The sequence below is a fragment of the Leuciscus leuciscus genome (genome assembly GCF_965113295.1).
Source record: "Leuciscus leuciscus genome assembly, chromosome: 10".
Lineage (NCBI taxonomy): Eukaryota > Metazoa > Chordata > Actinopteri > Cypriniformes > Leuciscidae > Leuciscus > Leuciscus leuciscus.
In genome coordinates this window covers 13,781,752-13,795,637 of record NC_138734.1, presented here as the reverse complement: position 1 = coordinate 13,795,637, position 13,886 = coordinate 13,781,752, and the positions used below count along the sequence as shown (strand labels likewise).

Below are 13,886 nucleotides of genomic sequence, written 5' to 3'. Positions count from 1 at the left end.
GAGTCATATCACTCCATAATCTGTCTCTCTTTTAAATGCCTATTCCCCGAGTGGTAGGCTACAATGACTGGCTGTTTTAAAATATAACTAATATCAAAATAAAATAACAAAATAACCCAGGCAGTCTCATCTACGAGACGTTTAGGCCTCCTCCAATACTGACAGCTGGGCTCATAGCTTGCAGGTTTGCTTAGTGGCAAACTTTTTTAATTTGATTGGTTCAACCACCACCCGCCTTAATTTAATTAAAACATTATTTTTCATCACGTCATCCGCCCGATCCGCGGTTTATCCGCATCTCTAGTTTGTGTGTGTGTGTGAGAGTTGGCTCGGCCCTTCCTCATGCAATATAATATATATGCAGTAAAGTATAAATACAATTTCTATAGGCTATATTTTTAAAAATAGAGTCGACTCTTCAGATATGCGAGCCAGCTCCCGACGTTCACCTTCAAGAGCCGGCTCTTAGATCCAGCTCATTCGCGTACGACCCATCACTACTATGTGCATTTTAATTTAATATTTTTGTATGTGTGTGTGTATGTCCTCGTATTTTTAGATCGAAAAATTGCAGGCTTTGGGATTAAAGGCTGTTTTACTTTTGTCAAGGCCTGGAAGAAAGCCAAATACTCATAACTCATGTGTCTGAGGTTTTGGCACCCCGTTGTAAGCTGACTGAGACATCAAATACATGCCTAGAAAGAATTAAGAACCTGTATGATATTGTTATTCAATGTAAGAATATTCTGTTATTTATATATATATATACTGTATATACACAAGGCCTGTATTTGATGCCTCGTGTCCCTGTCACAGATAAGGCCGTGATTGCCTTCTCTTGACTAATGGAGCATTCAGATTATCACTGATGCTTTTAGTTTACAACTAAAAGTTGTACTTATAGTATCAATAAAATAACATTGTAATAATTGCATCTGCTTGGTTTACATTTTAATCTTACATTGAATAGAATGCACACACCATACGATCCAGTACAGACAGCTTTTTTTTTTTTTTTTTTTGCATGCAGACATGCTGTCTTTTTTTACTCACGCATTTGAAATGAAGTGAAGGTAACACCCTAAAACAGAGCTTGGCCCCAAAACTAGTGCTCCATGCACATTATAGATAATGCAGATCAGGGCTGTACACTTACCTTTTTAGTTGGCAACACTGTTCCTAGCAGAGTAACTTTACGATAGCTAATATTTTATGAACTATGACATTGAATTGGGAGATAAGATGATTCGCCATGCTATAATTTTAATTATACAATCCAGTAGAAAAAGTGGCACAATTGGTCAACCACCTGACTATCTCAAACATCCATCACATGCCTTGGGAATATTCACCTGTTAAATCAATACTGCTTGGTAGAAGTAGTTTGGTAGAACAATCTGCACTTGTTAGGTCTACACACAGAAAAATCAAGGTACAGGATTGTACCTAGAAGAGTATAAATGCTTTGTCGCCCCAGCTGTACCCTAGCAGGGTACAGCAATGTACCTCTGAACATTGGTACATTTTTGTACCTTCTTGTTTGTACCTCTAAAAGAACATGTATGTACCCCTAGTGTTAGAAATGTACCATTAGGTCCTGGTATGTTTTAAAATTACAACATGGTATTTTCCCAGATCATATCACAGATGTCCTGCTGCACTGATTTGTCCTAAATATATATAAGAAAAGAAATACTGTACTTCTGAGAATTAAGTTCATGGTGTGATTTAATTCCTTCAGATGCATCAGAGCATTTTCCTTAACCAGTTTTAAATACAAAACAGAGGCAGTGCATGTTTCACAATTTATTTAATCACAAAAGTAAAAAAATCAAAAAAAAAAAAAAAAAAAAAAAAAATCACAAGAGTGAAAGTCCTTCGAGTGCACTTTGGGCAATGGTACAGTTGAGGCATGATGAGGATCTAATACAAAAGGTTAATCATCCGGACTAAAGTTACTGGCAGTGGCTTGTCTCCCTCTTCCACAACGTTGACAATGCGCCTCTGAAGAAAAGTCAGTGTGTTTTTCAGGGGTGGTGGATATGCAATGTTGAAAGTAAAGTACATACAGAAGGCTGTTATGAAGGCTTCATCAAGGCTGGTGCACTGGCACACATCTATTCCATCTACATTCACCACACTGAGCCCTCTTCCAATGATCGCCGTTTTCCAGTCTTTATCCATCAGTTGTATGGTTGGAAAGGGTGAAGCAGGGTCTCCCTACATTAAAAGAAAACAGATTTTCAAATTCAAAATAAACAAACAAGTAAATATAGTTTATTGGCATTTTTATTGCAAGCACTTGCCATAGTTTTGTCATACGCGCATGTCGGTGATGTCGCAAGTGTGGTTATGTCTTTATGAATTTAGGCAAGGCAAATTAATTGTAGGTCTTAATATTAATTTAATAACAATACCAGCTTTATAATAATAATATAATGGGAAAACGAGCCAATTATCGTATGATATCATCAAAGGCATCAGCGTTATCTCTAACTATCGTCAATATACCATACTATCATCACAACCCTAATTCAGAAGCCTACCTCTCTCATAGTAATGTAGTGTACACTCTTTTCTCTGAAGATGGATGGCAAGAGGAGAAGCCCGGCCCTCAAATCAATTCCTGCAATATCGGAAAAATATTTTAAATTCACAATCACATATATTTTGCAATGTAGTAAAGTAAATTGCAGATATTATTGTGAGGTTCACTAGCAAGGTGACTGTCTTTACCTGGTATATCTTCAGCCAGGGCATCTTGTCTTGCTTCAGTGTAGTGTTTTGCTAGGGGGGATTTGGTCTTGGCAAGTTTGAGCACATTAGGTAGAACACTGGCAAAACCCTCTCTGAAGCGATGACAGAAGCCGTTTGGTGAAGGATGGATACGGTCAACCTCATCAAAAAACTGTAGGATATACATGAAGACATGATTAACATTCTTCATTCTTACTGAAACCATTTGATTTCTATACTGTAGCATTTAGAAGATATTTTCAGAAATGTTTAGTTTCCTTGTTTTCAATGACAGCAATCGACATGTCTTCAATTTCACAATTTCCAAAATTATAATATATTGCTTCCCTGTAACATTCAGGTGTTTTCAATATACTCACTTCAGCAAGCATTCTTAAGAATGGATATTTTTTTAGTACATCCTCTACAGACATTCCTTCGATGATTTCTCTACGTCTCCAGGAGAATGTTCGTGCCATGCGGTCTTTCACAGTCAACATATCTGGATGCGCCTTCCGATACTCATTTTGTAACACGTTCACATGCACCTCAACAGATGTTGAGTCCTCCCCAACACAAGTTTCCTTTGTCAGAACAACAGAAACAGATATGCAAAAAGTTTGAACAACAAGGTTTTTTAGATAAATAAAAAATAAATTTAACATTGCATGAAAAATGAGACCTAATGTTCAGTCAGTGAAAGAGTGAAGTATATGTGAAAAAGTAGTAAAATATATTATCTACCTTACATTGTCCTGCACTAAGTGAAAATGTAAAGGTGTATGTAAAATATGTATATGGCAGTGGGCTTACATATGCTACACTGGCAGACTTTCGACAAAAACTTGCAGATGCACTGGTGGATCTGGACTGTTTTGTATGGCCAAACTTCTCTTTCAGCTTTCTGACTTCGCTGTCGCTGACAAGAGGTGCACGTTCTGCTTTAAACTTCCTCTTTAGGGACATGTGCCAGGTGTGCTAGTAGCAAAACATATTCCAGCAAGTAAAAGATGAAGTAACAATATCTTGAGGATTATGCAAACAGATCAATCAATGGCTTAAAAACAATGCAACTTACATAGCCATTTCCCTCCTTATCTCTCAGGAAAGGGTATTTCACAATCAGTGCCTTGGCAACTTGAATATACTCTGCATTAGTTGGATACCTAGCACAAAGGCAGAAACAAACTAAATCAATCTTTTGGTTTTGTCTTATGGTCTACATAGATTGTGAATTGATCTTAAAGATTATATCAGTGATTTCAGGCCCCCCCCAAAAATGATCACATTCATCTAATCTTTCCTAACGATCCAGCTAGCGGATCGTTAGGAAAGATTAGATGAATGTGATCATTTTTTTTTTGGGACCTGAAATCGCTGATACAAACTTTAAGTAGTACAGTTGTAGTAGCAGAGGTGGTAATAATTGTTATACTTACAGGGTGTATTCTGCCATCATTTCATACAGCGTTCTGATTATTTTGTTGCGTACTTTAGGAATTGTGTGACACGGTTCCTTGGTGTCAAGTCTCGCCTGGACATCTCTGGGAAAGGTTGGAATGACAGTCACAAGGGGTAGTCTCCTGTGAGCTGCTTCACCACTGCAATACAACATTAAAGCTGCCGTCGGCAACATTTTTTTGATCATATTCAGTGTAATCGACACTATAATCCGACAGAACAACATAAATAAGGTGGTTTTAGAAAAAAACCCGAGCTTCTAACTCCACCTGGAGCGTGTTATTTGTTTTGCAAAAATCCAGCGCTCCCGCTTCATATGGTCCAATCAGCGCAGGGGGGTGTGAGATCTGACTGTCAATCACAGGTCGTGCACACGCCACAGATCCCCCTCACTCGCGCACGTTAATATCACATGCACACGCCACGCCTGAAGTTCGCCTGGAGATTGCATGAAGCGTGATGGCGGAGAGAAAATCTACTAACAAGCTTCCAATTCCTCGGTTATTGCTATTTATGGATAGATTAGCCAGGGCAGCCTACCTCCGAGTCCATGGTGTTGATAGATGCTGAAGAGACGGACGCGTTCACAGAAAATCAGGTACACACGCACAGTGACGCACTGACGAGCACGACCTCGATGGGAGGGTGCTCGCTGGTAGTGGGGAGGGGCATGAGAGTTGTAAACATTCAAAATTTTGGCTAATCGACCCAATCTGCCAGACTTGCCGACGGCAGCTTTAAATACATCAGTTACCAATTGACCCTTCGCAGGGAGCTTGATTGACAGGTGATCTGACCAATCATACTTCGCCATCCGCCATTTTGTCGGAGCACGCAGTCAAAAGAGATGGTATATTAACATGGGAGGATTTGAACTTGAAAAACGGAGTGTACTGACGCCTTTCCGCAGTTAAAACAACATTCCTTTTTATGTTCATTCATGGCTATTGCTATAACTGAACTAGAAGAAAGAGATGATCGGTTCATGAGCAGCTTTAACTGATGCTCTACAGTGATCTGACAGACACATTAAAGAGCCACAAAATGGTATTGTTTAAATTTCTTTTTAAAAATGACCAAATATGAAAGGTGAGACTTTGTTTAACATGTTTAATATCAAAAGTAACTGAAAAGTAACCTGGTCTGTCCTGTCTTTCAGCCAGCGTGTTGTCAGTCTTCTCTCTGCTCCACAATGTATTTTTCACTGCATGAGAACATGGTGTGTGTGAGAGAGAGGCGTAGCTTGTCGGGCATAGCAACAATAACTAAGGGGGGCGGGTCTTTGCAGACGGTCAATTGGCCATTCACAAAGACCAGCTGTTACTGTTGCTATGTCCGACAAGCCACGCCGCTCACGCAGTGAAAAATACATTGCAGAGAGGACACTGACAACGCATTGACAGACAGGACAGACCAGGTTACTTTTGATATGAAACAAAGTCACAACTTTAAAATTTGGGTCATTTTTAAAATAAATTAAAACAATAAATAACGTTTTGTGGCTCTTTAACACGTCTGACAGATCACTGTAGAGCCTCAGTTAAACCTGCTCATGAACCGATCATCTCTTCCTTCTAGTTAATTTATGGCATCAAATTAATATAAGGAGAAGTGTTGTTTTAACCACGCAAAGACGTCAGTACACTCCGTTTTTTAAGTTTAAATCCTTCAACGTTAATCTAACTCCTGATTGCTTTGTCGGACAAAAATGGCAGATTATGATTGGTCAGATCGCCTGTCAATCAAACTCCCTGCAAAGGGTCAATTGTGGGTGGATCCTATTGAATAAAATTAGATAAAATTCACCATCCAGCAAATGCCCAAACGAGCAGACAAACTCTTGTTGAACACATTTACCAAACCGGGACCCTCATAATGCTGCCCTTACCTTGGATTAGTGAATGGATGAGGCTGGGGTTCTTCCGTAGACTGAGCGACTTCAACTGGTACTGGCTCTAATACAACAGTGGTCTCAGACTCCTTATATTGGCGTAAAAATTGTTGAAATTTTAGTTGCTTTTTGAAGGAACCATCAATCAGGTAGCTAACCATGGCTTCAGTGAGTCCACAGTCCACTGTTTCTCCATCCACGTCATTTTCTGAACAAACGCAAAATTACAACAGTTATACACTGATAACTGTAAAACACACACAGAATTAAGTGACGTTACGCCTAAATGTGTGGAAAACGAGAATCGACAGAAAATGGCAGTTTTGCTCAACTCTATGAACTGCTAAACCAAATACGATGCGCTCATTACGTTACATATGAATTGGAGAAAGTGTAAAATAGGGGCAAGTCCAAAACATCTAACGTTAAATAAATACCCATCCATGACTGATGAAGTTATAATTCACTGCCGCTGCCACTAAAGCTCCGGTTGCTATAGAAACAGTGTTCTTAATGGGCCGTTCACACAGAATGCTTATTTGCGTTAAGATGCGATTTTAACGTTCATAAACCTCGACCTAGTTCGTGATTGCATCGAAAAACAGTTGAAAAGGTGCGAGTGGGAATAGAAAAACGCGTTCTGTGTGAAGATAGTACATGCGCATTGGTTGGTCTAACCTGAATAATATTTTTTATCGCGGTTTGAACATAAGAAACAACATCTATGGGACAGGTCATGTCAGATTTTGTTCCTGAATTGACAAATGTTAATTTGAGCAGTTTTTGATTCAGGATTCCCTCATCATGTGAGGTTAGTCGACAGCAGACTGCACGACGCGGGAAAAAATGGGTTGTACTGCCCAAGACTGCAGGGGCTCTTGCTTAAAATGATTTAATGGCGACGACGACAAGTCAAGTGGAAATACAACAAAATAACTATGTATCGTTAACCCAGCAAGCCATAAGTTACAATAACGTTGGTGTAGTAACGTTAGTTGTTTCTGCCAATCGACTGTCCTGCATAGTTCATCTCCAACCCTAATCAAACACACCTGAAGCAACCAATTAAGGTCTTTAGGATCACATGAAAATTAGAGGCAGATGTGTTTGATTAGATTTGAAGATGAACTGTGCAGGACAGTCGATCGGCAGGAGCAGGATTGGACACGTTTTCAATAGCATGAATAGAAAACCAAGATATGGTTAACGTTACTTACCCCTGAATTTTCTTGCCTCTTCTTCGTTGATCTGTATTCCAGCTTTAATTATTTTTTGAAGTAGTTCATCCGTTGTCAAACTCGACAGAAATGCACAATTAATCGACATTTTCACTCTTTTCACATACTCTACTTGTGCACGAGAGAAAGCGCTGCGCAACTGTATTATGGCGACTTGATATTGCGCCTTCTCAATAGAAGAGCCAATCGCTGATTGGTAAAGTAAACGCGTCATCGCAACTGCCGTTAAAAAACTCTGGTTGCTATAGAAACAGTTTTCTTTAAAAAACAATGACGTGCGAGTGATAAGCCCCTTTCACAAAATAATGCCAGTAATTTGCAGTAAACGACTTTGTTTTTTTTTTTGTTTTTTTTTGTAAATGTGCTGTTCACACAAGATTGGTAGATCTTTGCCAGAACCAATTTACCAGTATTTGTGTATACCCTGTTCACATGTAATTTACAGGGAGTTTACCAGTGTGTATAAAGGATTATTGTTGGTATTTGAATAGACCATATCGATCCTACATTGATATGTATTTTAAATCTATCCAGTTATAATTTGCATAAAAACAAAGCAATGTAATGATGACTAGCTAAAAGTTATTAATGAAACTTATACAGGCCATACTGATCAAGAATTGGAAGGACATTTACCAGTAACCTTTTTACTTAAATAAACACAACTCTCTATTTAAATAAAAATTGATCTCTGATTTGCTGCATAATTTGTACCTTAAGCTTGTTAAAAGTACATTTATGTACCCTTTGCTGTCAGAACTGATTTTGTACCTTTAAATTAAAACAAAGGTTCAACTTTGTTACCTTAAGGACCATTTCCTGTACCCTACAGGGTACTTTCGTGGCAAATCTACTTTAAGGTACAGAAACGATACCCCTATTTTTCTGTGTGTATACACATCTCTTTTTGCTACTACGGCTGCAACTAATGATTATATCTTTTGTCGATTTTTTTTCTTGATTAATAGATTAGATGTTTATGTCTATAAAATGTTGTAAAATTGTGAAAAAGTCGATTAGTGTTTTCTTAATAATTCTGTACTTCTACAATGTAGGCTGGACCCCACAAGGTGCTGCAGGACGAACCGTCATCAGCCCAAGTTGAACCTCCAACTGAACCCCCAATGGACATACAAGATCCCAGGGTAACAGTGACCCTGCTTCATCCCCCAGCAGCTCCAACTGAACCCCCAATGGTCACACCAGATCCCAGGGTAACAGTGGCCCTGCTTCATCCCCCAGCAGCTCCAACTGAACCCCCAATGGTCATAGCTTATTATATGGCTTATTACCAAAAGTCCAGAATTGAACAGCCAGTATCCCTAGTAGGACCCTCAGCACACCAACCCCACAGCAGCATTCCCAGAACCTGGGGAAAGGAACCCAATCCCCAGAAGGACCTTCAACAGCCTCCCCAGTTTCTCTTGAAAAAGGAAAGCATAAAAGGAGCCTATATGAAGAGTTTTGAAAATAAGTTGTAAGCCCCATAAAACCATACTCTTACTTTGTGCAATGTGAGTCTGGGCATCCCTGCATTCAAAGCATTTTGAATAGGGATTGCAGAAATGGGTATTTATATATATATTTTTTAAATGGTTATTGGATTAGAACCTTTCGTCACATTCCATGAACTGATCCATTTAGCTGTTGTCATTATTTAAATCATGCCTGTGTTTGCTCATATTTTAGGACATTGTTTGTGGGTGTTTTGGTGGCTTCTCATTAGGGGTGCACAATATATTTACTCAATATCATTATCACAATATCACGTTGTGCAATATCATATTAAAAATGTTGCAGAACATGTTACTTTGACAGTGTGTGAGAGAAGAGAAAGAGAGAGACAGAAAGAAAAAAAAAAAAGAAAAGTTTTGTATATGTTTAACTCTTTCCCGCCAAACACGTAATTTTCCGGGTTTTATGAAAAAATGCTTCCCCGCCAAACACGGAATTTTCCGGGTATCCATGCTTTAGGTGGTATACGGTAAGGAAGACCCGTGCGCATGTTCTGAAAGAGTACGGAACTTTTTGATCAAAGAAACAGACTGCGATCGGCTCAAACGTGAAGGAGTGGAGTAGCAAGAATGTAGGTCAAAATATCAGACTGACAAATGCAGAGGTATACGGCTGATCAAGTAGCCTACTGGAGGTGTTGATGGACTTGGAGTCCGATCACTCATTATTTGATCATTCAGAATCTGAACGGGACGAAGTAGTCAGTGAGAGAGATGCATGTTGTCACAGAAAGTTCTAGTCATGGACGTGACACAGATAGATCGTTCACCCGTCGATCTGGACAAAGACAAAGTTCACCTGTGTGTTGAAGAGTGGCCAATTCAGACTGTGATACTTCAGACAGTGAGTGGACGCATTCAAGGCCAAGATCTCATTCGTCGTTCCCTGGTGCCAGAACGCATAGAGGCGATGACAAGACAAGATGAGAAAATATCTGAGAAAGTGTTCTATCTTTATGCACATGTAATGCACAATGTTGGATAATTAATATATATATATATATATATATATACAGTGAGGAAAATAAGTATTTGAACACCCTGCTATTTTGCAAGTTCTCCCACTTAGAAATCATGGAGGGGTCTGAAATTGTCATCGTTTTTTTTATTTATTTTTTTTATAAAGGGACCATGTACAATTTTTAACATAAAATTCACATTTCATGCATTGCACCGGATTTAGCCAAAGGCTAATTTTCGTCCGTAGTCCCCGGGCAGGTCAACACTTACAAAACACAGAAAATACCTATATGTTCACATACAATAAATACATACACACATACTGTCAGGGCCATAAAGGGCTGTAAATAAATAAATCAGTCAATTTAACTACAACAGTCTTAATGGTTACATAGTTGGTTTGATTTAAAAAAAGATTTTAACTTAAATTTAAAAAGACCATGAGTTTTACACCCTTTTATGTCCTCTGGTAGGGCATTCCACTGGTTAGTGGCTTTCACTGTGAAAGATGATAGCCCAAATGCAGAACGACGAAAGGGAACTAAACAATTATTCATATGCGATAGTCTGGTCGATCTCACAAAAGTTTCACAGCGAAGATGAATAAAGTCACGTAATACAGAAGGAGCCAGACCGTTTAAAATTTTATGTACCATACACATGCTTGAATAAAGTCTAAAATTGTCAAAGTTTAAAAAATTATATGTCTCTATGATCCTACAAGAATGAAAATGGTTAGGTTTTTTATCTAAAATGTTTAACATCTGTTTATATAGCGATTTCAAGGGTTTAATAACAGTTTCACCAGCTTGACCCCAACATGTCAAACAATAAGACATGTGAGAGAAGATTGTAGCATGCATCAGAGCCTTAGCTACATCAAAAGAAAGACAATGTCTAATTTGTCTGAAGTTTGCCATATTGTATTTAATATTCCTCACCATTTTCTTTACATGTTTTTTAAAACTAAGATTAGAGTCCAATATTAAACCAAGATAATTGAATTCATTAACTATTTCTATCTTTTCACCATTAATAAATATGTCAACATCAGGAGATTTAACTTTTGTTTTTGTGAAACAAATTCCTTTAGTTTTGCTAATATTCAAGCTAAGACATGATTGTTCCAGCCACTGTGTAACTCTTTCAGTAGCAGATTTTAACTTCTCAGCTGCTAATTCAGCTGTTCTCGCATGTGTAAAAATCACAGTATCATCAGCATACATTTGTACTTGAATCCCTTCACACTGTTGCGGGAGATCATTAATATATAAACTAAATAGTAAAGGACCTAGTACTGATCCTTGGGGTACACCCATTGTATAATGCAAGTTGCTAGACTTAACCCCTTTGATTTTGACACATTGTTCTCTATAATAAGTATGAGGATACCCATGCTAAAGTTTTAGATGAAAATTGAAATGTAGACAATTTGGAAAGGAGCACTGCATGATTAACCGTATCAAAGGCTTTACGTAGATCTAAAAATATAGCCCCAACAAATCCTCCTTTGTCAACTTTAGATTTTATTTGCTCTATTCAATGTAAAGTCGCTGTTTCGGTAGAGTGATTTACTCTAAAGCCAAACTGCATACAATATAAGCCAGACTCAATGGTGTTAAGATGGGATGTCAGCTGTTCAAAAACAATTTTCTCTGCGACCTTTGAGAGTACTGGCAGTATGCTTATGGGTCTGTAGTTACTAACCTCATAATGATCTCCAGATTTAAAAATAGGAGTAACAATGACTTTTTTCCACGCAATAGGAAAAACACTACCTTCAAATGACAAATTAATTAAATGAGTCCAAAAGAAAACAAAAGCAGGTCCCAGGCACTCAGTCAAAATAATCAGGAGAAGGATCAGGTTAAAAAGCCTTTAATGAATGTGGCTTAAGTCATTTTAAAAATATGCAACATGGGTGCATATTTTTAAAATGACTTAAGCCACATTCATTAAAGGCTTTTTAACCTGATCCTTCTCCTGATTATTTTGACTGAGTGCCTGGGACCTGCTTTTGTTTTGTTTTGGATTTTTTTCCCTACCCCAAGAGCACCTATCTACACTCCTCTGACTCTACCTGAGCGCCTGGTTGAACCTCTCACAGTTAATTAAATGAGTGATGACAGGGGTTAAAATATCTTTGTTAGTTTTAACAAAAATAGTATCAAAATAATGGGCATCTTTACATTTTGAATTTTTCAATGAGCTAATAACTTCATCAACTTGCATTTCATTTGTCTTAATTAGATTAAAACCTTTACATACATCCTCATTCGGAATAATATTTATTTCCCTTCTTGCAAATGTATCCCCTAATTATTTAACAGAGTTAATAAAAAAACTATTAAAAGTAGTAGCAATGGCACAATCATCTTCAATTAGATTTCCTCTAACTTTAAGCTTAACATCTCCTATAAAATTTGGTTCCTTCCGTAAAAGAGTATTTATGTTTTTCCAGATTAACTGACTATTACCTTTAGCCTCATTCATTTGATGAAGATAATAATTGGATTTAGCAACTCTCAGCTCTTGAATAACTTTATTTTGCAAACTTTTGTAACAAAGCCTATCAGTGTCTCTTCCAGTCTTAATAGCTTTCTTTAATGCGGAATCTCTATTCTTCATCAGCTTCCATAAATTCTCATTGAACCACGGTAAAACATTCTTATGCTTGGTTTTTTTCTGAACACTAACAGTAAATTTATCTCTTACAGAATTAATTCTATTATAAAATGTATTACAACCATAATCTATATCCTTGGAAGATAAGATATCATTCCACTTTAAATCAGCTATTTCCTCATCAAAAGCTACTAATTTTCCTTTAGGTATACAATGAAAAACATTAGTAGAAGTTACATTATTTTTAAATCTATTTTTCGTTAGTTTCCGTGCGACTAAAGTTAAATTGTGATCAGATAACCCAGTGATCAAATTATAACTCTTGATTATCCTTTCAGGTCTATTGGAAAATATTAAATCTAACTGTGTTTTTGAAGATTTAGCAATTCTTGTTGGCCCTTTAATTACCTGATTCAGATGAAATTTATCTGCAATTTTTTTTTTTTCTAAATCACAAATTCTAAATCATTAACGGTGTTAAACATGAGACGTTCACACTTAATACTGTCTTTAACATATATTAAAGGACAACTCCAGTGAAAAATTAACCTTGGGGTAATTAACACATGGTTACCGAGTCGATCGTTCCCTGGGGTGCGTTTTCATGATAATCGAATGTAAAGAGTTTTATTTATAAAAACAGATTAGCTCATAACACTAGTATATGGGGCACAGAGTAAGTAAAAACAAATCGCAAGTTAATACCACTAACAAGGCTCAAAATAGCCTCACACTAACACGGTAGCATAATGAGGTTTGCCTACATAATCCCTACATGCAAACCGAAGCATTGAGAGCGTTGTAAGTGTACAGACAGTTTAATAAGAAGATACTTTATAAAGACAGTACATTACGCGTTTACAGGCGGCGGGCATCTTGGAAAACAGACTCGATTAATTGAGCCACGAACGCCCTGCTACGTGAGCTGGTCGATTTGAATTATGTTTGTGAAATCTAATGTAGCAGGGCGTTCGTGGCTCGACTAGTCGATACTGTTTTCCAAGATGGATCCTGCCTGTAAATGCGTAATGTACTGGCTTTATAAAGTATCTTCTTATTAAACTGTCTGTACACTTACAAAGTTCTCCATGCTTCGTTTTGTATGTAGGGACCCTCATTATGCTACCGTGTTAGTGTGAGGCTATTTTGAGCCTTGTTAGTGGTATTAACTAGCGATTTATTTTTACTTACTCTCTGCCCCATATACTAGTGTTATGAGCTAATCTGTTTTTAGAGATAAAACACTATATATTCGATTTTCATGAAAACGCACCCCAGGGAACGATCGACTCGGTAACCATGTGTTAATTACCCCAAGGTTCATTTTTCACTGGAGTTGTCCTTTAACACTCCCCCTCCCCTTCCAGAAGATCTATCCCATCTAAAACATTGATATCCAGGCATAATAAACACACTAGAAGATGATGATTGTTGCAACCACGTTTCAGAGATACCAAGGAA

At 37.6% G+C, this 13,886-nt stretch overlaps 1 protein-coding gene across 1 annotated transcript; it reads right to left on the bottom strand.

Annotated features, from left to right (window-relative positions):
• Positions 1-1,923: 1,923 nt before the first annotated feature.
• On the bottom strand, positions 1,924-7,485 carry LOC309508157 (sterile alpha motif domain-containing protein 3-like; the record flags this gene model as incomplete). The annotated part of the gene is made up of 9 exons (XM_082182684.1): positions 7,306-7,485; positions 6,086-6,296; positions 4,176-4,337; positions 3,815-3,902; positions 3,550-3,714; positions 3,117-3,320; positions 2,737-2,908; positions 2,547-2,626; positions 1,924-2,220 (listed from the first exon to the last, which is right to left on the bottom strand). The coding sequence occupies exons 1-9, from the start codon at positions 7,412-7,414 to the stop codon at positions 1,924-1,926; spliced, it is 1,488 nt and encodes a 495-aa protein (XP_082038810.1). The 5' UTR covers positions 7,415-7,485.
• Between the last annotated feature and the right edge of the window lie 6,401 nt (positions 7,486-13,886).